A 24902-nucleotide genomic window follows, 5' to 3' on the forward strand; every position below is an offset into this window, starting at 1 on the left:
GGAAAAAATCGGGTTCAAAGTAAAACATGTTAGAAAGAAGGGATACAAATTTTGATAACGACCAACTATTGAAAATCATAGAAATCCAATTCAACAAAACTGTTTTATCTACAATTGCTTTCCGAGTTATATTCCCTCATCAAATGGAATGGCAAACGTCGTTTTTAATTGTATAACTACTTTCTGTAATCAAGTCGCTAAATAAGGGAGGGATCCGTTTGCGCCAAAATTGCGTCCTTTTTCGCCACAACTTTTTTCTCCAATGCTACGTTTGCGCCACATGTTTTAAAATTATATAGTATCATTTGCGCCAAAAATAAAACATACGATTGCGCCAATTAGAAGAAAAATGACTTCCCTACTCCTTTATTCGGACTTGGAATCGGCAGTTTACACGGCAAATGTTTCCTTTTCTGAAACATATCTTCTTTTTACTGCTGCTGCATGGGTACTTCCCAATTTAATGTAGCTTGTAACTTAACTTTATTGTCAAAAAACACAAACATTGAAGGATTACATGCATAAAACAGTTTATAATAATTCCTAATAATAACAAGGCCCATACGCATGCAGGGAACAACGCACTGTGTTATAAATATAAAATTTAATCCGTAAAAGCTTCTATTTTCTTCTCTATTGGCATATCTCTATTAAATATTAAGCAAAGCAATAAGTTTTATTCTCTCTCTGTACATTGACATTCTAATGCATTTTAAATTATTTCTCTCCAGATGCTCATCTTATTCTTCATGGTGAAATATCTCCGAACATATGATATTTTTTACCCCAGAATAAGAAAATATAGTTTAATCAATAATATTTATGATATTTATGTATACAGGTAAATTGGCGCAAATGAGTTCCAAATATTGGCGCAATTGATACATTTGGAAAACAAAATTTGGCGCAAATGACACCCCTGAAAAACAATAGTTGGCGCAAAAGGACTGCTGCACTAAAAAACATATTTTAATTGTTGAACAAATAAAGTATAGCCCCCCCCCCCACCCCTCCAAAAAAAAGAAAGAAAAAAGAATGAGATTGTAAACTGTAATGGCAAAACATACAGAATGGAAAAAACAGTTTATCTTTAAAACAATACAAGAATGGAGGTTTTCCCATCCAGACCCCCAATAAAAAGAATGAAAGCAAATGCAAGTACACACGGTGTGATACGGTTAGTGTGTACTGGAAATGATAAAAACTATTTAAAAAAATGGGAAACGATGGTACACAGCTTTGAGTAACGACATAAAATAATGTATTATTGTACCTATATGCAAATATGCCTATATTTAATTCACAGGTTACTAACTTAACATGTACACCAAACAAAGGGATATAACTGGAGTAGCCAAGACGAGGTTCAAATTTTCGTACAGTCATTTATTTGAAGAATCAAAACACAACCCTCTACTTGTAAAGACTGAAATAGTACAATGACATTGTTTTTGTCGTATATATAAATTATATCAAAAGTAACACAAATCATAAGATAAATAAATGCTTTAAATGAATACACAAGTCTATTTTAGCGACAAATTCATTTGAAACTCAAATATATCACTAACTTACTGCTCTGTACGCTATTGGCGTAAACGACATGACAATCATGATGATAAATTAACAATGGCACATCTTTTCTTGAATATCAATCAAAACTTGTAACAGGAGAAGCACACACAAGACAAGTCCTTAACTAACTGAACAATTCAGTCTGAGTTTACAACTTTTACAACTTAGAAAACCTATATGTATATATATGTTTTCGGTAAAATCATACCTACGTAGAATCACAAACAGTGATGATGATCGATGGCGAATTTACATCCTGTGGTAGTTTAAATGCATTTTGTGGACGAGAACATGTTAATGTGATGTGAAAATGAACCCTGCTTTATACTGACCTGAGACCGACACACTCACTCAGATTTTAATGTGCTAGTTCACAAGGTAAAATGTACTTGACCACATTATTTAGACTCTGAGCCAACCATTATATGTCTATACCTTAGCGAAGAAGTAGCAAATAAAAACTTTAAAGTGTTTAGTTTGACAAGGCGATTGAACCAACGATCTCCCACACTCGAAACGAGCATACCCCATACAAAAGACATAGTTAGGATCGGTAGTAGTTCGAACCTTCTTTCATGTAAATGCAACAAAGAATGCAAAACAGTGTATGCCGGCCCGATCTTATATCGACAATTTACGTTGAGCTCTATTAATGTCTTAAAATGGGGATACTCTTTGATTAGTAAACCATTGTTTACCGTTATTGTTTTAATTGGAATTTTTGCAACTGGTTATCTTTCGTATACCGTTACTTTCTTTAAGGGCAATTAATTTCATGTGTAGAATCCCACTAATAATGCAAAACAAAAATCCTTTGCCAATCAAAAGATGATGATAACCAAACTTTGTTAAATCCTCATGGGTAGTTTAGTTAGTTCAAAACCACCATCAGCATGAATTTTGTATTGAAGCCAGATCTTTGACTGTTTTTGCTTAATTTATTCACATCTGTCTTTGGAAGATTTGGAGCTTGACATATTGTATAGACACCTGATTAGTGTGGAAGATTGTACATCTTCGTTAACTATAAGACATTTGTAGGGTCGTGTGCTGTCTTTTTCATCCACATCACATCTCCTCTGCGTAACAAATTACAAAAAGAAGCATTCCTTTTCTATATTTTGTACATGCTTAGACTATACAAAGTTAATGTATGTGTTTTAAAGTTTAAAAAAAATAAAGATTGGATAAATATTTTATAACTTTACTTTGATTAATTCAAAAAGGACATATAGGTTAGGCTTTTCTATATTGGGTATGTCAATCTTTGTAAACAAAAAAAAATCTTTCAAATTTTTAAGAGTGCAGGGTAAGCAATGTGGCAGTTTAAATGCATATTGTGGACAAGAAAATGATATTTGGATGTGAATATTTACACTGCTTTGTACTAGACCATCACACTGATCCAGATTTAAATGTGCTGGTTCACTAAGTAACATTTACTTAGCCATCTTATTTTGACTCCGATCCAATCAGTCTTTGTTTATACCTGAGCAAAGAAGTAGCAAATAACAATTTTAAAGTCTTTAGTTTGCAATGCAATTGAACCCACGACCTCTCACACTTGAGACGAGCATTCTACCACATACAACACATAGTTATAGGATCGGGAGTAATATGCATCTCTTTCATGTACATGCAACAAAACATGCACGACAGTGTATGCCGGCCAATCTTATATCGACAATGTACTTTAAGCTCTATTACTGTCTTAAGTGCTGGAATTCTTTGTGATTGTTATATTTTTCTTATAATTGTTGATTTTGCAATTGGTTTTCTTTTGTATCGTTACTTTCTTTTAAGTTACTAATAGCCTTTCGTGTGTTGTCATTTGAGGAATTTGGTGTTGAAGGCAGAACTTTGACCGTTTCTGTTTAATTTATTCACATCTGTCTTAGCATCTGGAAGATCTGGAGCTTGGTATATTGTATATACACCTGGTAAGTGTGGAAGGCTGTACATCTTCGTTGACTATTAGACATTTGTAGGGTCGTTTGCTGTCTTTGTCATCCATATCACATCTTATTTTGTGTAAAACAAATACAAAAGAAGCATTCGTTTCTTATATTTTGTACATGATAAGACAGATAATGTATGCGTTTTAAAGTTTTAGTAACAAAGATGATTGGATAATGTTTAATAATTTTACTTTGATTAATTCAAAAAAGGGCATATAGGTTAGGCTTTTCTATATTGTGTATGTAAATCTTCGCCAATAAAACATTCTGTATTTTGTTTAAGAGTGCAGGGTAAGCAAGAGGATAAATAACTTAAATATTATTTTTTTTCATTTGCCTAGTAAAGCGTAGTTTTTTTCTCTCCATAAAATACCAACCAAAACACAAGTGTCTACACAAATAAATAAGTGTCTAAACATTATACCAGGCGCATCAAACAAAAGGCCATACGGTATATAAAGGCAACAGTAGTATACCGCTCTACAATAGTCATAGATCGATTAAGCAAAAAACAAATCCGGGTTACAAACTAAAACCGAGGGAAACACAACAACTATAAGAGGAAAACAACGGAAAACAGAAACACTGCTCCATAGAACTCGACACAATATACAGACGCTTCTATATTGGCGATGTCCACATCTTTTAGCTAGATGCGACATTTTCATTATACGAAGAACAATTGAACACTTGTATAATGGTTCATGATTTGGTTAGACCATGGAAGTATTATATTAAATATAATTAAATATAATACTTCCATAGTTAGACTAAGTAGTTCAATAAAATAATAATATGTGGTATTTATTTATTTTGTTACTAATCATGATTTTCATTTGTGATTAAATTTTATAAGCCGCAATAAGTTTAAACTCAACATACATATGTAAGTAGATTATATGTGGTCGTTGTTGCTCATAGGCTGCATATCTTGGTCATTTAAATACTTGTGTACTCGAAAATAGTTTCCTGTCCTCGGATTGCTAGTAAACATTTGACAATTACTTCGCAAAATTAGAAAAATGAATTAATATTGTGACATTTTAAAACGCTAATTGGATACAACACTCCAATCTGAATTACTTGCTCTGTAAACATCAAGGTTATTTTAAGATTTAAATATAATTCCTGCTAATACAGATCATATCCTGACCTAGCCAAGATTATCAAAATCCCTTGCATTCGGCTATTACAAAAAAGTATGTTAAGAGCATTATAACTTTTAATCCACGAAATTAAAAAAAATGTAGGCTAATTAAAAGTCTGTACTTTTGTGAAGTAGTAATTGATTGTAAACTGCACATGCAATGCAGGAGTTGAATGGAAGCTGATGTCACATGCATTTTTGTTTAACTATGGGAAGCAACTTATCGTCTGTTCCAGAAAGTAACTACAACAGAGAGAGTTTTGCAGCTAATTATCAAAGAGGGGTGAGTTTTCACATAATTAATAAAATTAATATATTGCATATATTGTGAAAACAAAAATAACCACAGAGCTTAAATTCTATTACATTTAAGATGAAACAATATGTATACTTGTCTGCACAATCTACGGTGTTTACATATCTCAGTGAACACGTGACGATTGATTTTCTAGTGTTCTCTTTCATCGGTTTGGTGACTACTTCAGGTACATGTAATACAGGACGACATATATCTCTATAGTTGTTCCCTGTTCTCAAATTTCAGGATTTATCTTCTTTTTATTGCCAATGGACTCCCAAAAATCTTTCAGAAACGACTGCTGTCTGAATCTCAAGTCAATGGAGGTCTACGCCACATGCCATCTAGGAGAGGGACTTTTCCAAATGCCGACAGTGCCGGAAAACTATCATCAACAGGAGACACGACTACTGATAGTCCACGCACGTTACCAGCTAGGAGAGGAACATTAACGACAAATGATCAACCAAGACCTCTTCCACCTAAATTAAAGAAAAAAGAGTTTTTGAAAAATATCAATTTTGCTGATATTGATTATATTGTGTCGGAGGTAATTTATATAAAACATTTTTTTTATGTCAAATAAAATAAGTTTTTCAGTTTCTTATCAATCTTTTAAAGCTAAGTTTGACGTTCCAGCAGGTCAGACGTTCCAGCAGGTCAGAGTGAAATAAGACTTAATTCACATTTTCTAAAAATATCTCTTATATTTAACGGATCATGACTTCCAGAATTGAGTGCAAATCAAAAAAAGATTGGTTGATAGTTTGATTGTATTTGTGATGAAATGTTCAACATTATTTGCTATATCGTAGCAGCAAGTTCTTATTGACACAGGAAGCCAGAATTACCGAAGAGAACCACTGCCCTTACGCAGAAGACCTGGCAATTCTAGTCAATTAAGATTAAGGTCGAACACACTGGCCACATGCAGAGTTTTAACTTTAATTTCAGTGTTGACAGGCTAATGATAGAGTACAAAACTACTTACACCAGTCTCTGAGCACCCGAATGAAAATAGAATCACAATCATACTTGAATGATTAGATATTACATTTATTTTTTTCAGGCACCTCTTGATTTATTGACTAAATCAATGTGGGATGTTGTAGAATATTTAGTGATTACTCCAGATGGAAAACAGATTGGTGATTTATTAAAAATACGTGCAATTTTTCGTTGGATGACATCATATGACGTGTACAGCATAGACTCAGAAATGATTCCCCCGACTGATTCACCATTAGAACACATGCTTAAAATACAATGTGACTTAATCTCACATGCACAAATGTTTTATATGCTGTGTTTGTAAGTATAATTCATATAAATTTGATAATCTTTATTCTAAATAAATGAAGCAAAAAATTGTATCTCTCCCTTGTCAACTGGCACTTTCACTATTCATTGTACTATATAAAGGATGAAACAACCCTTTATAAATGTCGTGTGTTTTCCGGAACAACCTTCATCAGATACCCTCAAAGCCAAATATATTGAAAGATAATGTTGTTTAAGAACCAAAAACGATTAAAAACAAACAGTTTTTGTTGATATATGTCGTGTTAATTATATAATACTATCATAAAGCCAAAAAAATCTCTAAAGTTTTGAAAAAAATCAAAATTTCAGTATATGTGACCATATGTGATAACTGAATTGGTATGGTATAGAAATTTAAAAAAAAAGAGACAAGATTGGAATATATAAATATCTATTTATAAACTGCTAATTTTCAGAATATTATTATATTCGTTGATTTCAGAAACACGAATACAATTTTATAGTAATATTCATACTAAAATGTAATAAAAAATATTAACATTCACCATTAAATTAAAATGGCAAACAATGTTGAACTCAGACTTACACTATGACTATATACAGATTAGTTACTACATGAACACTTTTTTCTTTGTGTTTCTATATGTCTGGAAACAGTTGCTCCTGAATACATACTTTATTTTAGGTTAGCGGATATTCCATGCGTTATTATAAATGGTATAACGAAAGGTGAACTATACAAAGTCGGATGCGACATTAAGTGTGATGAGCTGTACAGCCAGTGGAACGCCGTTTATGTAAAAGGTCAATGGCAATTTGTTGATGTGTTCTGGGCGTCAACATGCGTACTTGGTCGCAATATCGATAACACAATAAACATAAGTTCGGACGGTAAAATTTCAAGAGAAGGGGACATCGATGAAATCGTGAAATATCATGAATTTTATTTCTTCTCTGACCCAAACGAACTTATTTATACACACTTCCCGGATGAAGAGTTCTGGCAGTTACTTCCAGTTCCGGTAAATTTTTCTAAATTTGAAAAGTCGCCATATTTACGAGAGTATTTTCATATGTATGAAATGAGTATTGTTGAAAGAAGTTGTATTTCAAACAAGCTTACAGCAGAAAAAGAGACAATCAATATTTCGTTCGCCCTTCCGCCAAAAAGGAGTTCAAATTATATATTCAAGGTTATGCTAACCCAGCAAAGAACACAAATTCAAACAAATAAACCTGTCGATATTTTACTAGAAAGGTTTGTGAGTGTTATTCACACACAAGATAAAGTAATATTCAAAGTAAGACTTCCGTTCTATGGTAAATATCAGTTCGATGTATATGGATGTGATTTCACGAAATCAAACAATTTTTCATTAGTTTGTTCATACATGATTGACTGCATAGACCCCAAAGAACCATGTTTACCATTCCCTGATTTTCCGGAAATAGGATTTGGTAATAATCCGCATGCAGAAAAATTGGATATCTACGCAATTTCACCAAAATCACCATTTGTAAGGACAGGAAATGGCGTAGTGGAATTTATCATTCATATTGATGCAAAATTAGAAATATCCCACATGCTCAAAAGCCTTCTGATAGGAAGTGGTACTCTGAGCAGACATGTTGTTGCTAGAAGAGAAAAAGATAAGTACATCGCAAATATAAAATTACCAAGAGAAGGCGAATACGCTGTTAAATTTTATATTGGTCAAACGGAAGACAATATTACTCAAAATGTCCCAGCTGATTTGCTGAATTTTGTAATCAAATTTAAAGGAGAAGAAAGACCATGTAACTTACCTTATCCGAACATCACCGAGGGGCAACTAGGTGCAAAGTTAGATGCCATGTCACTAGGAGTGAGATGTTTGAGTAAAACCGGAGACTCTTTAAAAGCACCAGATGGAAGAGCTTCATTTCGTTTCCTGGCAGATGAGTCAGTTGAGTTGTTATGTGAGCTTTCTTGTTGTAAACGTGATGGCAACAGTAGAGTATCAGTGGAAACAGAAGTAAATAATGGAGTATGGAAATTTGACGTTGACATGCCGATTCCAGCAGAATATTCTATGAATGTATTTGCATTCAAGAAAAATGATCATTCCCGATTGCACCAGATACACAGTTTCTTCATTCACTCTGAAGGAAACATAGTTAGACGAGTGAGGTTTTCTGATGACAGTATCGTGGAAAATATAATATCAGACACAATAATTACTGCTAAACCGGACGTCGTTATTCCGATACCGAGCCCAACACAGTACGAGGCACTATTTACAACTGTACGCAAAACAGATGAGAAGATTTACGAAAATGAAAACGAAATAAAAGTGAAAACAAGCAAAGATTCAATTGAAATACATTTGAATGATTATGGCGAATATGTACTCGAGGTATTTACTCATGATAAGTATGAGAATGCAATCTGTACGAGCGGCAGGTTTTACATACATTTTAAAAAAGATGAAGACATTTTTGAAGGTGATTTCCAAGAACTCGTTAATACGCTTAAACCTGTCGATGAAATAGAACCTGTTGAAGAACCAATTCCGGACAGAAAAGATAGCGTTTTTGAACAGAGTCAGTTTGAGGAGGTATGTAGTGAAGATTCAGACAGTGACAATGCTGAAGTTAATGAAGAACAAGAAATGGATGGCAATGAATCAGATACAGCGATAAGTTTTGATGAAGATATCACGTCGGTTGTCTTTACTGAAGACGGCACAAAATCTGTGGCTATGACGGAAGATACAGACTTTCAAGAAGAAATGGATGAAATGGAAGAAATAGCAAAAGAACAATTTAAGCAAGGTAGCGTCAAATAAGAATATAAGCAAAAATATAACAAAAGTTTCAATTGTGTAATCAGAATAATCACTATTATTGACAGAATGCATTAATTGGGATAATAGTCGGTAAAAACATACACTTCCGATGTAAATTTAAAGATTGTCAAACAAAAGTTAATAAAAAAAACCCACCAAAAATGTTACAATCAAAGAAATATCGTTCAGTAGAATGACCCGAGAATTCAACAAAAATGAATTAACATCACTTTCTTTATGTTTGCGTCTCTGCAATCCCCAAAGTAAAATTTCACGCTTCTACTTTTTACATAAACTGGTTTTTTTTATGATCTGCATAATTTACTGCTTTTGTTCTAATTATGTATGTTTGCCTTACAATTATAGGTTATTGACGTTTACGTGAAAGGTAAGTGAGGACTGCGATACATTAAATTCAAATTATTCGTTTTTCACTTTAAATCACAGACAAATCAAACTACGGGATTGTGAGACCGTGTATATTTACGCCAAACATTTTTCATTTTAAGCTGAACAAATAGATTTTGAAAATACCCTACAAATTTTAAAATTTATTGGTTTTATAAATGTAACAAACATCTGTTGAAGTCACTTCTGAAAAATCATTTTCGTTATGAGAATTGAAATTTGTAATTTTCATGACATTACATTATTTAATTTCACGAGGATAATATTAAAAGTAATGATAAGTTTGTCTTAAAAAGATTTCATCTTATCAACAGTTTGAATAAATTAAAACATTTGAATTTGATTGTTTTAGAAAAGAAACAAATTTAAATCTCCTTCTTAAGGACAAAATATTGAAATTGCTAACCTTAAGCATTTTTCAATTTGCCATAAAATATTGAAAAATGAAAAATGCTAAAACGTGGAGCATTTTTCAATTTGCCTTTAAAAATTGAAAAATGAAAAATGCTCCAACGTGGAGCATTTTTCAATTTGCCTTCAAAAATCAAAAAATGAAAAATGCTCCAACGTGGAGCATTTTTCAATTTGCCCTTAAAAATTGAAAAATGAAAAATGCTCTAATGTGGAGTATTTTTCAATTTGCTTTGAAATATTGAAAAATGAAAAATGTTGAATTTTCATCTTTAATTTTTTTTCCTCAAAAATGAATATGTGTTTTTTTTGTGTTGAGGATTTTTCAATTTGTTTAATCAAAGTTTTGTTTTTATGCTTTAAATATAATACACATATGTGTATGTGTGAACCCGTGTATACACATTTATTACCTTACCCCGAAAAGATAGGAGAACAACAACGCACCAGCAAAATTTTGTGATGTGGCGCAGGATTATTATGCAAAAAGTTATTGTTATTTCCCTTGCTTAAAACCCTTAACTTTATATATCCCTATTTTGTTATTCACATTCAGGTTAACTACATATTCTTTTATATCTGTTAAATCAAATGAATATTGGTTTGTTTAATTCATTGATAGAGATATTTATTTTTACTCCAAAGTTTAGTATTTGCACCGTTGCAAAACATTTGTAAACTTCTTTAAAAAGTTAATATAAATTTAAGATAACATCTGAGCAATACCGACACGCATAGATCAAGGCATATATTACTCTGCTCGTATCAACACGGTTCGGTTATTGCCAATAAAGGATTTAGCATAGCGGAAAGCAATTACAATATGCCCCAAAAAAAAAACTCAACGACAGAATAGCTTCACCAAAGCTGAGAGCCATTCGTCAATAAATAGTAAATGAAAAATATTGTAACATAACATTTCGTACTTTCATGCAATTGCTACGGATTTGGTGATACCCTCGTTGACAACCTAGAAAATATGAAAAGATAAAAACAACACATAGGAAAGCTGTTCTGTTCCCAGTCTCTCTGTATAAGGTTGATTAATATGCCATTTTCCTTCCAAATACAGCTCATTTTGGAAGTCATTGAATGCTCCCTTTCTTAACTAGATAAAATGAATTAAATAATTTGTTCACTGGTTGTTTTTTTGGGGGGGGGGGGGGGGGGGGGTAGTATTACTTAGCTATTTTAATACCAATAGTGCTTTAACATTTGGCATCCATCGTCTCTGTTTACAACTAGAACAAGCTGTGGTTTACATCTCCGTCTCTGTTTACAACTAGAACAAGCTGTGGTTTACATCTCCGAATCTCAATCAGAATTACTAATGCTAAATGTTGGTCCCGCGAGGTTGAGGTTGAATTTTACAGCGATTTTTCTTTTTTTAACTGAAATACATTATTTTGGGAAAACTAATCAGAAATGAAGCAGACATTTGAGTCAGTGCTCGGTGGAATTAGATACGACTGTCTTTAGGAGACAAGTTTTGAAAATGTAGGTGTATAATTGTTCCTGTGGTCTTTTATTTTTATAGTATGGTTTATTTGGTACATTTTGTATCAATGTATAGTCAAAATATGTTTAATGTTGTCAAGACTGATATTGCTGATTACTTAAAGTTTGTTCATTTTGAGACAGATTTTCTTTTATTTGGAATGAATGTGCGGTGGCATTTTAGCTAAAAATTAACTTCAAATGTGAAGCTAGTTTACATTTCTCTAGATATAAGAAGATGTGGTATGAGTGCCAATGAGACAGTTTGCCTTCTAAGTCACAATTTTTAAAATAAAAACCATTATAGGTCAAAGTACGGTCTTCAACACAGAGTCATGGTTCACATAAAACAATAAGCTATAAATTGTTCCCAAAATGACTAGTGTAAAACGATTCAAGCGGGAAAAAAAACACGATATAATCTATATACAGAACGAAAAACACTTATGAATCACATCAACTAACGACAACAAGGAACATTATAGAAGATAAAAAAAACCCTGTTTAACAGACTTAGGAAGAAGGGATATAGTACGATTCTGTTGTGGTTGTCAGATTTTTAAAGTTTGCATATTTTGGTTTTTATATTGTTTCACTTATCGATAGGGTCTTTACATCGGGATTAGACATATTTTTTAAAAACCAGTTGTTGGCATGACACGGGTTATGTTCTTCTCTTAAATATTTTATAATTTGTATAATACTGAACCCCTAACAGGGGTTGCCTGATATTCCTATAATGAAAACGTAATCTTAAAATCAGTTTAATTAAGGTCTGGAGCTGACATGTCAGTAACTTCTAGTAGTCTGTTGTTATTTATGTGTTATTATCATTTTGTTTATTTTCTTTTGTTACCTCTTCTGACATCGGACTCGGACTTCTTTTGAACAGAATTTTACTGGGTGTATGATTATGCGTTTACTTTTATACATTGGTCAGAGGTATCAGGGGAGGGTTGAAATATCATAAACATGTTTAACCCCACTTATTTTGCGCCTGTTCCAAGTCAGGAGCCTCTGGCCTCTGTTAGTCTTGTATTATTTTTAAATTAGGTTTTTAGTTTTTAATTTGTTTAGTATGGCGTCCATTATCACTGAACTAGTACATGTATATATATATATTTGTTTAGGGGCAAGCTGAAGGACGCCTCTGGGTGCGGCAGTTTCTCGCTGCATTAAAGACCTATTGGTGACCTTCTGCTGTTGTCTGTTCTATATATATGGTCGGGTTATTATCTCTTTGACACATTCCCCATTTCCCTTCTCAATTGGATTGTCTATTTAAAAAAATAGAAGATACAAAATTAATATGTCTGAAGCTGTCAGGGAGAACCATAAAACCCTTGACATAAAATTATCCATATTTTGAGTCAGAGATGGGAGATCTTTTTATGATGCCCGCCCGTCCTCCCCCTAAAAAAAAGTAAACAACACTAAAATCTTATTCTGACATTACAGATGGGATTTCATTTCATTCACGTGAATGAGGTTGGAGTGACTCGGTGTGCGCCTTTTCCTAAATTCATCTTTTTTGTTTGTTCTCCAGATCCCACCTTTGGTGTCCCCTTGATTTCATTACCCACATTTTAATAATCCTATATCCGACCATCCCTTGTTGTAACCTCAATAGCACCCCCTCTCTATATCCCACTTCTGGGGCTACTTGCAAAATTCATTTTGATCAAGATGGATTGTATGCTCAAAATTATCAGCCTGATATGGATCAGGATAAAAGTTTCGTGATCCCTGTAAAAAAACAAAACAGTTGTGACTTTCTGTTTACATAACGAATATAAAAGGGGAGCGGACGAGCTACAAAAAATATAATAGTATCAACAAAGAGGCAATTTCGATAAATGTTCAAATTATTTAAAATATCTCAAAATACGAAAAGAGTGTACACGCTGAAATGTCTCGCCTTCTTTACTAATCATTGATATTATGTTGATCCAAAATCCTGGACTTAAAAACATGAAATCCCGAGGTCCTGAATGAAAAAAAAATCCCGGGTCCCGAAAGGGTAAATCCCAAAATCACAAGCTTAAAAACACCCGATCCTGACGTCCTGAAAAAGGTCCTGCCCACCCTCTATGTTGATAGTCCTAAATATAAAGCTTTACTACAACTATCACATAAACTTAACATGGTCAAAGAAAATTAGGACAAGGTCATATAAACAAAACAAGAAATACATGTACACCTTACAATAAATCACTAAGTATAAATGACCCATGCTAATAGTTTCTAAGAAACAGACTTAACCGAGAAAACTAAACACGTGAACCACGAAACTAAGGTCTAGGATCTGAACCATGGCATGCAGAAGTGTACAACTTACAATTCCATACAGCAAGTAAGGTTAACCTATTTCTTATAGTTTAAGAAAATCAGAACAAAACTAAAAAACTGAATACTGTGCAATGAACAGTGAAAATGAGGTCAAGGCCAAATAAAACCTGTTAGACTGACATGCACATCATTAAATATTTCCATACACCAAACAAAGATTACATATTGCATATAGTGTTAGAAAAAAAGACCAAATATCAAAAACCTAACGTTGGTCAATGTTTGATAAGCACAACCATGCTTGACACATCTATATCATTTCCTCTATTGTCAATAAAATATCGTCATTTGATCTCGATGGATCAGCATCGCGTTGTGACTCAGGTTGGATTGGTTGATCTGACATGCATATATGTCTACTGGATCAGAATTCGCATCAGAGGCTCCTCTGATTCTACCTCTATCTCTACCATCACGCCCACTAGTTCTGGTATATTTTGGTGGTATGTCTGTGTTGTTTGCGAGAATTCTACGTATTTTAACTGACAATTAGAAGAATTAAAGGGAACAGTATTTATAAACAGTATGTATATGCAATATGATGTTGATGATAATGACGAGAGCGTAGTCAGATTACGTTTTGAAAGTGGAAAGGACTTAGACCGGTCGATGTAAGAGTGGTCTATAATCGCAGAAAAAGTGTGTTAAGATCGTGTTGCAATCGAATAAATCGTGCATGTATTGTCGTTATGAAAACGTGATCAGCGTAATAAATCGTGATTATCGTATTGAAGACTCAGAATAGGCGTGATGAGAACGTGACCCGTAGCGGGATCGTAGTAGCATCGTGAAAACAATGAAAATCCAAACTTTCATCCTGCTCGTACCGGGACCTCACCTTTTAGATCGCGGTGAGCGTGGTGCAATAGTGGTCTAGTGTGACTTGGGCATAAAACATGCTCCTTGTTTCTCTACCTTTCCTACTAATCAAAATGAGCAACTGGTTCTTGTCTTGAATTGTTGATACCGTACGTTTCCTGCTTTCATCGTGTCAGAATACATTTTTTAATAATCGTGAAATATATATCACTTGTTGTTCAGTAATTTCAACTGTTGTTATTATTGTTATTGGTCGTAACGTAATCAATAAACATAATCAATACCGAAGAAACTGTGCTATCTTATTTTTTCTTAGTTTCCCAGGTAGCAAGTACAAAAAACATCACCAATTGATACATGTACATTTATAAAAATTCATATATGTACAGCATGTATGGCACATAAAAATAAATAACGCTGCGCTCTCTATGTATTCATTTACTCAATTCGTGAATGGAATGCTCTGTAACTAAACTGACGAATACTAGTGATAAACTTTGTTTTATTCATAATTTCACAAAAAAAAAGATGTGATATGATTGCGAGAGAAACAATTTTTTCCACCAGACATTAAATGATGATGAAGTGAACAAGTATAATTCATAGTACAGTCTTCAACATTGATGAAAACCATTACCGCACAACAATCTATAAGAGAATCCAAAAAGACAAATTTAAAAACAATTCAATTCATTCGAGAAAAATTAGTTTTACGGCGCATATATAGGACTCTTAGTGATTAAACTCGTTTTATGTGCACAACCATCCCCTTAACATTGAACAGTGATAAAAAGCATATTATAAAAACAGTTGAATCGTTTTACAAATGATATCGGATATGTTCCTTACGTCGTAACTACAATCCCCTTCCCTTTCATGAATGTGACCTACCGAATTAGACTATTTACCGGATTTGTTATCACATTGGCAACACGACGGTAGCCACATGTGAAGTAGGATCTGCTTACCCTTTCGAAGCACCTGAGATCAACCCTAGTTTTTGGTGGGGTTCGTGTTGTTTATTCTTTAGTTTTCTATGTTGTGCCATGTGTACTATTGTTTGTTTGTTTGTTTTCTTCATTTTTAGCCATGGCGTTGTCAGTTTATTTTAGATTTATGAGTTTTACTGTCCCTTTGGTATCTTTCGTCCCTCTTTTGAAAAGACATTTCAAATATATAAATAAAGAGCTCCGCTGTAAGCGCATGGTATTCCTCTTGTCTTTATGCTTTAAGGGCATACGATACAGTAGAGATCCCTCGTTTGTTTTTTTCTTAAAATTTTGATAGAAGGTCAATTTCAATGTGTACTTTTTAAATATGTAAAGAAAAAAGTACCTTCATGACCTACTTTTAGGGATAATTTGGTTCGAAATTTGCATATTTGGAAGAAAATCCCTGAAATTTAATAAACTATGACGTTTAAAGAAAGTAACAATACTTTTGAACGAAAAGTCATAACTTAACCGGGTTTTTGTAAAATATTCCCTTGATCCATGACATCAACATACTGAAACAAGTTTAAGGTTAAACCAAATCATCATGTTCCGGATTTAGATTGCTATATCCGAAATAAAAAATTGACCATACTTTTGCGTCTTTTCGGAAGTGCAGAAAAAATTTGATCGTTGTTTTTTTCCTGAAATTTTGGTGGAGTGTTCTTGAAACAGTACTTGATTGATTGCAAAAGAAAACAATTGGGGTCCATGTGCTGGTTTTTTCAATAAAAGCCATACATCTTTATTTTTTACGACGTCTGTCAGTATGGCGCTAAATTACGTTAAATTAAGTTTTAATCGCAACAACGTCGTGTAATCATTCCCGCCGTACACGAGTTCGCTGTCAAGTTTATGCAGGTGTTTTTCAAAGCGTTGATACTTAATATAAATAAAGGATTCTAGCAGATTGCTTTGTCAGATGTAGATCTGCTAGAAGTATAAAGGTGCATCTCCGTCCGACATTAGTTCTAAATTGCTTGATGTACTGTAGGATGATAGACAACATTATTGACATGACAAAATGTGAACCAAGTGAACTATAAATTAAGTGAGGCGATCATACCATATAACCGTCAACAATGACAAAACCGATACCGTATCGTCAACTTTAAAAGGTCCCGACGTACTTTGATTTTATTTTTTTTTACACTCAAAAGATAATTATCTTTCAAATTTAAATTATGAGCAGTACTTCTTGTAATATAATAAGAGCTGTTTTGTGCAATTTAACTCATGCCATTATTGCATCAATCGACCGAAAATGAAGTTGTAATATAATATTTCATAGGAAGTACTGCAGCCGGTATAAGAGAATGATATTGAACGATGTCTTTATCAATAGATAAGTTACATAACATTTTTTTACGGCGTATACGTATGAATATTTGCATACTTGTTTGTCTAGAAGAAGAGCTATATTGAAAACACTTTGTTCGTCTGTCTGATCGTCTAACTATACGACGAGTTTTAACGTGTGTACACTTTCTGATCTGTCTGTCTGCAGTTAGTGTACATTTGCCGATACTTCAATTTTTATCTCTCAATACATTGAAGTAAAAAATGTACAATAGGGACATGCTTATACAAATAAGAAGACAAATGACTAAACGACTATAGGACATCGGACGGCCTTCAACAAAGAGTAAAACCCATACCGCATAGTAAGCTATGAAAGGCACCTACATGACAAATGCAAAAAAACTCAAACTTACGGCCTGATTTAAGTACAAAACAATGAACAAAATACAAATATGATGAACAATAGCAAAAGACACCGTTAATTACAAGCTCTTTTAACAGCATGTGAACGGGCGTTTTCTTGTTTTGGTCTATTACATCCAGTTTCATATACAAAAAGAATACATGTACAACCAATTAAACAAACTAACGTGTGACAATGCTGCATCTATTGGTAATATTTTGCTTAAATTCAAACCATCCAATATTATATGTTTTTAAAATATCAATTAAAATCGTTTTTTTTATTTACCAATTTCAAGTCCAGAATAGGATGAGACACTCTCTTTACTTATTATTCTATTTACGAATAGAGGTGTTATACGACCTTGTCCACCAATGAGGGTCTCGCACATGCAGTCGGTTTTGTTATTTCATTGATAGTATGTTAAGTTGGCCTTACAATGACAATTCTCCGTAAAATTTGGAGGCTGCCAAATGCTAAACAAGAAAAGAATTCAAGATAGTATTATTTACTTCGAATTCATTATCAATAAATAAAAATAACTGTTCTCGTCATGAAAAATATTGCACAGCTGTTCAACACGCCGTAGTAATGACTTTTGTGTATGGATTTCAACACCAGACCAGATTCGGCTACCCTACGCGCCATAAATTTTGTTAAATTTTTCTCATTAATTACGGGTTCATACGTTTTCTCATTTCTTTAAGTTTCATTAAAATAACATTTGGATGTCATAAATGTGCAAAAAATATTTGCCGCTGTACGTTAAGCAGCTACCAATACTCATAGTTAGCTATTGCAGGTCGTTTTGTTCCGAATTTTGTTTTTCAGCATGTTACAGTTTAAGCAACGAATAGTAAGATAGATCCCAATTCCTTGAAATATTTCTTTCTCTACGCTGAGCAGATTCCGCTGGGCCGTGCAGCGTTTTGCAGTTATTCAGTGCCAGACTTAAAAGCTCCACAATTCTTGTTCCGTCTTTCCATGTTATACTGTCAGTACTCTCTTTTGTGTCTATCACCATTTCTTCAATTTCGTCATGCAAAATTTCCTTGACCGTTTCCGACATTTTGTCAGAAGAAAAAATCCCCAAAACTGTACAACATCAAATCAGAAATTATATAAAAATCAAAAGGGTACTTAGTTTAATTATTAGATATATTAACTAGTCACCATAGTCTAATCATTAAATGCTGAAAGCATTTGTGATTTATTATCCGAAAAACTGGAAAAAAGCCTGATTTTTTTATGAATAAAAACTCCATAACTCCAAAAATGTAAATGTTTCATAAAAGTTGGTAAAAGCGTGTTTGAGTTATTGTCCAAAAAACTGGAAAAAAAACCTTTTTTCAATATAAAAATTCATAACTAAAAAACGTAAAATCTAAAAAAAAAATTGAAAGGTAGCTTAAGTCAACAGATTTAAACAGTTCACTAAACTGTCATAAAATTTTGTTTAAGCGTTTATGAGTGATTGTCCGAAAACTGGAAAATCCCCCCTTTTTTAAGCATAAAAATTCATGACACGGAAACGTAAAATCTGAAATTTATAAAAATCAGAGCATACGTCAATAGATTTATACAATTATTCACCAAAGTCTCATTAAGTTGATGGAAGCATTTTAGAATTAGTCTCCGAAAACTGGAAAACTCCCCCCTTTTTAAGGAAAAAAAATTCATAACATGGAAACGAAAAATTTGAATTTTATAAAAATCGAAAGGGAGCTTACGTCAATAGATATAAACAATTCGATAAAGTTCCATAAAAGTTGGTGGAAGCTTTTTTTATTAATTGTCCGAAGTGTGGACGACGGACGGACAACGGTATACCATAATATGTCCCGTTTTAGACGGGCGTATACAAACAAAGAAACAAGTTATAAAAAATGCTAAACATATAGTACAGATACAAGCGTGTTCGATGTTTGTGATAGAGGGGGAGGGGTGTGAAATTGCTGCCAGTTTTGTTTATCCAAAATCGATTTTACATATGTCCGTTTTTTACATTCAATATTTCACAAATTAAGTTAAGAATAAGGAATCAGTGAAAAAACTATGTAAATAAAGTATTTTTTTATTATCCTACATTGAACTTTTGATGTTGTCCCTTACTTTGGCTTTGTGGAAGCGTCGACCATGTGCATTATACGCTGTCATCATTGCAGAAGTTGAAACACTATGTATTTCCGTTGGTTCCCCCACCCTTTTATGGGGAAAATTTGGTTGATTATATAGGAAATCGCTGAAGTATGACTGGACCCCCTTAAGGTCAGTCAGTGCCACCCCTTATGAAAAGTTCTGGATCAACCACTGCTGCTGTCGTAAATGATGGTAGCGAGGGTTAACTATCGCTAATGCTTTACCAACTCTAGCTTCACACACGTTGATTCCTTTGCTTGATAAATGTAACTACTAGTATTTGTTCCATGTACATGATGCATACGGTTTGAAATTAGATCATTTGTGTCGATCTGTGTCGATCTGTGTCGATCTGTTATTTTTTCCTTTTTGTATTTCAAAAGAAGATTGTCACTGACTGGGACCCCTTTTTTGTGTCGACATATTTGTCCTATAATACTCGTTTTGCTTTCACATATTGAAGATGTAAAATCATATTAAAGACATGATAATAGAATGTACATAATACAGAACCTCGGGGGAACTGTTTCATGTTTGTTGAAATAGTCTAGTCTGTCTACGGCAAATATTGCATGAATCTAAACAAATTGCAACAGAAATGATTTCAACAGTTTTATAATAACAAAGCATGACACAATCATATATGAAGTCTAGAAAAATCGTACGATCGGAAATCACCATTTTGGGCTAAAACATTGATTTTAACCAAAAATCGAGGAAAATTGTGAAAAAATTTTGAAAATCGAAATTTTGGCACTATGTTAGCCAATCAAATCTCAAAAACGAATTAAGATGACTAAAATAACTACAAAGAACATTTCCGATGTAAAATTTACAATCCAGAGTTAGAATTTATTGGTAGAATTATCCCTTTTAATGATAAAGTCACAAAAAAATGCAAAAAAACCCCGATATATTTGAGATTCATATATGGCTGTTTTCAAACGTTTTATAATAAAGGCAGCTTTAAAGTTAAAACATTAAACACAATTATTTACAATTATTTGCGAATAGAAAAAAGAAAACAAACAGTTTTTCAAGGAAAATCTATTTATCTATCATCGAAATTAGCCCAAAATTAAACTTTGTTTTTACTTGGTTACTTTTGTTTTTATGTAAAAGTATTAGAATGGTAAATACAATTTCTGAATTTATCTTTGAAAATATTTGATTTTGTTTTAAAATACTATTCACATAATTATTATATATTCTTTGCTACATTTTGTTTTCGGTAAAAGCAAATATAAGAAGTCTTTCATTCTTCGAAATATACATTTACCACACATACATGCATGCAAGTTAATTTCATATTTTCTTTTATAAGATGATTGCTTATTTGAAATTCTGCGAATGAAATTGTGAATATCATAAGCTTGGGAAAACAAGTTGTATTAAACAGATTCAAAATTAGGAAACGCTGTACAATGTAGAAAAATACAAAATTGAAAACATATACTAGCACAGTGATCAGAATAATTTAACATCTACACCCATCCCTCCTCATCCCTTTCGAATCGCGAACCCTGCTCCTTGAGCATATACAGAAACTGACATGGACAATATCTAATATTCTAATATTTTCTCTTCTTTTCTAACATGTTTGACACATTCAGCCACGATATGGTTCAATGCAACTTCGTCTACTCCGCATCGCCTAGTAATTCCATTTTCAGAACAAAAACGACTTACGGAAAGAAAAGACAAAGAAAAACAAAAGTCAGATAGATAGACAGATAGCAAGATATATACAATGAATGACAGATTGATAGATCGAAAGATAGATATAAACACTTAGCTACAAAGACAGCTATATACATTGTATATAGATAAAAAGAAAGAATGATTCTTTGTGGTCATTATCGTACTTGTCAGTGTACCATTCTTGTTCGGAATTTGTTGATACCACACATAGTTCACACACACACACAAACACACCTTAAAAAGATCTTCAAGACATATTGCGCTTAAAACAAGACAAAAAAAACCGGAAATAGTAAAACATTTAATAAATAATGAACATTTTTCAAATTTGAATATTGCACAGTAAAATGAAAATTGAAAAATTGGAGCATTTTTCATTTTTCATTATTAAACGTCAAATTGAAAAATGCTCCACGTTGGAGCATTTTTCATTTTTCAATATTTGAAGACAAATTGAAAAATGCTCAACGCTTGAGCATTTTTCATTTTTCAATATTGTAAGTCAAATTGAAAAATGCTCCACGTTAGATCATTTTCCATTTGTCAATATTGTAAACTAAATTGAAAAATGCTAAAGGTCAGTATTTTCAATATTTGCTTTTAAGAATGAGATTGAAATATGTTTTGTTTTCTAAAGCAAGCAAATACAAATGTTTTAATAATTTTAAACTTTTGACAAAATAAAATCATTTTTAACAGAAAGTTATTGTTATTTGTTTCAATATCTTCGTTAAATCAAAAATATAATTTCATGAAAATAACAAATTTCAAATCTCATAGAGAAAATGGTTTTTCGAAAGTGATTTCTATAGGTTTTTGTTACATTTTTCAAACCAACTACCTTTAAGATTTGCAGAGCAATTTGAAAATTTATTTTTCATTTTAAAATGAAAAATGTTTGGCGTAAATGTACACGGACGATTGTGCAATACATTTGCACTTCGTATAAACTTATTAACATTTATCTTTTAGTAAAAGAAAAGTCTATCAAGAAGACAATGACAAAGGCCCTGAAGTCAAAAGATCTTAAACAAATGAAGACACAACTTAAGCGATTCAAGCAGTTTGACCTTGATCCCGAGGATAAGATGGTAGCATATGTACAGAAAGTAGTTAAAGAGCTCACGGTCAAGGAAAGTAAGTACTTAGTTTTTGTATCAGGTTATACAATACAAAATAAACATACAATGGATAATTTGCAAATCATGAAACGAGAAGTCAACACTTTCCATGAACATCACAAATTTAGCGAAGCAAACATGTAACGCGTTCTGAAAACTTATTCTATAACTATATTACCGATGTTAATGTATTGCAACGTTATTTTGTAGAAATGTCAGAAGCATGTCGTCGACGAAATCCTAAAACAATTAAGAAATATATCAATGAAGCAAAGGAGGCAAACTTTGATCATCGACTTGACATGCAAATTCAGCTATCAACAAAGATTCTCGACAGAGTAACAAAAGTGGAAAAATTGATGAAGCCCTTGTTAAAAATGAATCAAAACATGTTGACCGAAATGAAAAAATATATGACACCTCCTGAAAGTGTTCATCAGATTCTCAAAGCCACTTGTATACTACTTGGTGATGACCCTAAGAAACTTCAGGTAAAATTATATATATTTTGACATGCAAGTTACAGACTTTTTCATGGAAATATCAATATTAAATTTCTATCGTGGGGTACATTCATTTTAAAATAGTCTTGTTATTTCCACTGTATAATTCCAAACACAAATACTTGTTCCTCTTATTATACCGCTAAATAAAGCCTTTTTGTATATTTTTCAATCATTATTTTAAGTGTTTTTCAGCGTAATGCTTACCGTTTCCAACATTTTTTAAAAACTTATTATACATTAAATGTGTATTTTTTCTTTATTCGTATACAGACATGGAAGGACTGCCAGGGTCTTCTTTTTAAAACCGGCAAAGAAAATATAATGAGGAGAGTATCTCAGTTTGATTTTAACTCGACGTCACCAGCCATGATCAATAAAATTAACAGCATACTTAAACCTTACAATCTCGTACAGATACGTGACGCTAGTATCGGTGCTGCTGCATTCTATCTATGGGTAAGAAATAAATGATATTTAAGAAAGAAAACAGAACAATTATCTTAAAAAAAAGTTTAAAAGAAAAATAATATCAAACTGCAAGGAAAATTCAAACCGGAAGTCCCTTATCAAAAGGCAAAATCAAAAGCTCAATCACATCACACCTGACTTTTCAAAGGCAATTTAAAGGAAAGGATTTATTACTTTTAGCACTGGCTAATTTATGCAATAGATTTATGGGATTTGAAAGAATAATTTCTTACAAAGTTATGAAAAAAAGGAAAACATTTGAAAAAATATTTTCTTAAAAAGTTAAAGAAAAAAAGGGACGGCAAAAAAAAGCAAAGAAGAAAAAAGAGGAGGAAACTAACAAACAAAGAACTTAAATGGATAAGTTGAAGAGCAACTGAAAAATATTTTAAAAAGACATGACACACGACGAAAATCCATAAGAGTAGCAAAAGATATCAAAGGGACATTCACAGTCACAGGTAGAAAATAAATCGAAAACGTCATGGCTAAAAAAAGACCAACAAACAATATTATACAAAATACAACATAGAAACAGTCTACAAAACACTACCTAAAAACGCCTGACTGAGCAGCACGAACCCTATAGAAAAAACCAAGGGTGATCCTTAGATATTTCAAAGGTTCAGCATGTTGTATAAAATGCCACACAGAAGTATTTAGCATTTCTAATACCTATGGAACTTTTATGCAATGTTCTACATTAATATCATGCAAGCAAGCTGATTCAAAAAGTTGTTACCACATAAAAGAGGTCCCGTCGAGGGTTATCATCTTAAAGCCTCTAATACTTCGATAGTGAAACTATTATCAGTGATTAATCGTCGTCGAAAACGCTGTGAAGAAAAAACTGAAAAATGTGAAATATGTGTAAAAACGCATGAAACTTTCCTTGTTATGATCGTAAAACCAATCAAGTCTAGTCAAATTGTGTGAATCAAAGCACATGTTAGAGTTTAAAATTGAAATAAGGTCTGAGTATTTTTCTTATTTAGTGACATAAGAGGACTTGTTTACAAATTCGAAAAAGAACTTTTTTTGCCAGCAAATAATTTGAAACTGAATACGATCTTGTATACTGAGTTCTATAAAACTTCTTAATTTACCCTCAACGTTTCATTATGGTTCTTCTTGGCAGCATTTTTTTAAAGAGATTCACGTTGTCGGTTATAGGACTAAGCGGTTCCAATATGTTTTCAGCAGTTGTAAAAATTAAGCGATCGTGAAAAATTTGTTTAACTGTAAACAAGTATTATATCTTTATTTATTTAAAATTTAGAAATCCACTGTTGAATGGAAAGTCCATCAACGAAAACTAGAGTGTTAGAATGAACAATGAATAACATTTTTTATGTACATTTTTCCATGATTAAAACAGATCACTGGTATCTTGGACGAGATAAAGAAACCACGCCGAAATAAAAGTAAAGACATGCTACCAAGATCCTCTAGACCAAGGCCCGCAACGCTGTCAGTGCATCACCACGGCGGTAGCTTCCAAGTTCGAATATGAACAGATTAGAAATCACCAATGACCTATTCAAATCATTATATAATAAACACACCTTGATGGACCATATAATATAGAAACCTTTCTTGAGAGCGTTTAAAGGTCTTTCATCTTAAAATGTATCTCTTGGTTTTAAATGTGTTCAAAAAAGGCTTTTTGACTGACACAATAAAGTCTTGTATACTA

General features: G+C 32.6%; 1 protein-coding gene across 1 annotated transcript; it reads left to right on the top strand.

Moving 5' to 3' along the window:
• The first annotated feature begins 5183 nt into the window (after nucleotides 1-5183).
• LOC139516661 (uncharacterized) lies at nucleotides 5184-24902 on the top strand. The gene is made up of 7 exons (XM_071306886.1): nucleotides 5184-5528; nucleotides 6048-6289; nucleotides 6948-9076; nucleotides 22084-22248; nucleotides 22443-22723; nucleotides 23009-23194; nucleotides 24585-24902. Exons 1-7 carry the CDS (start codon nucleotides 5316-5318, stop codon nucleotides 24717-24719), a joined length of 3351 nt encoding a protein of 1116 aa, XP_071162987.1. The 5' UTR covers nucleotides 5184-5315; the 3' UTR covers nucleotides 24720-24902.

The sequence above is a fragment of the Mytilus edulis genome, chromosome 1 (assembly GCF_963676685.1).
Source record: "Mytilus edulis chromosome 1, xbMytEdul2.2, whole genome shotgun sequence".
Taxonomy (NCBI): domain Eukaryota; kingdom Metazoa; phylum Mollusca; class Bivalvia; order Mytilida; family Mytilidae; genus Mytilus; species Mytilus edulis.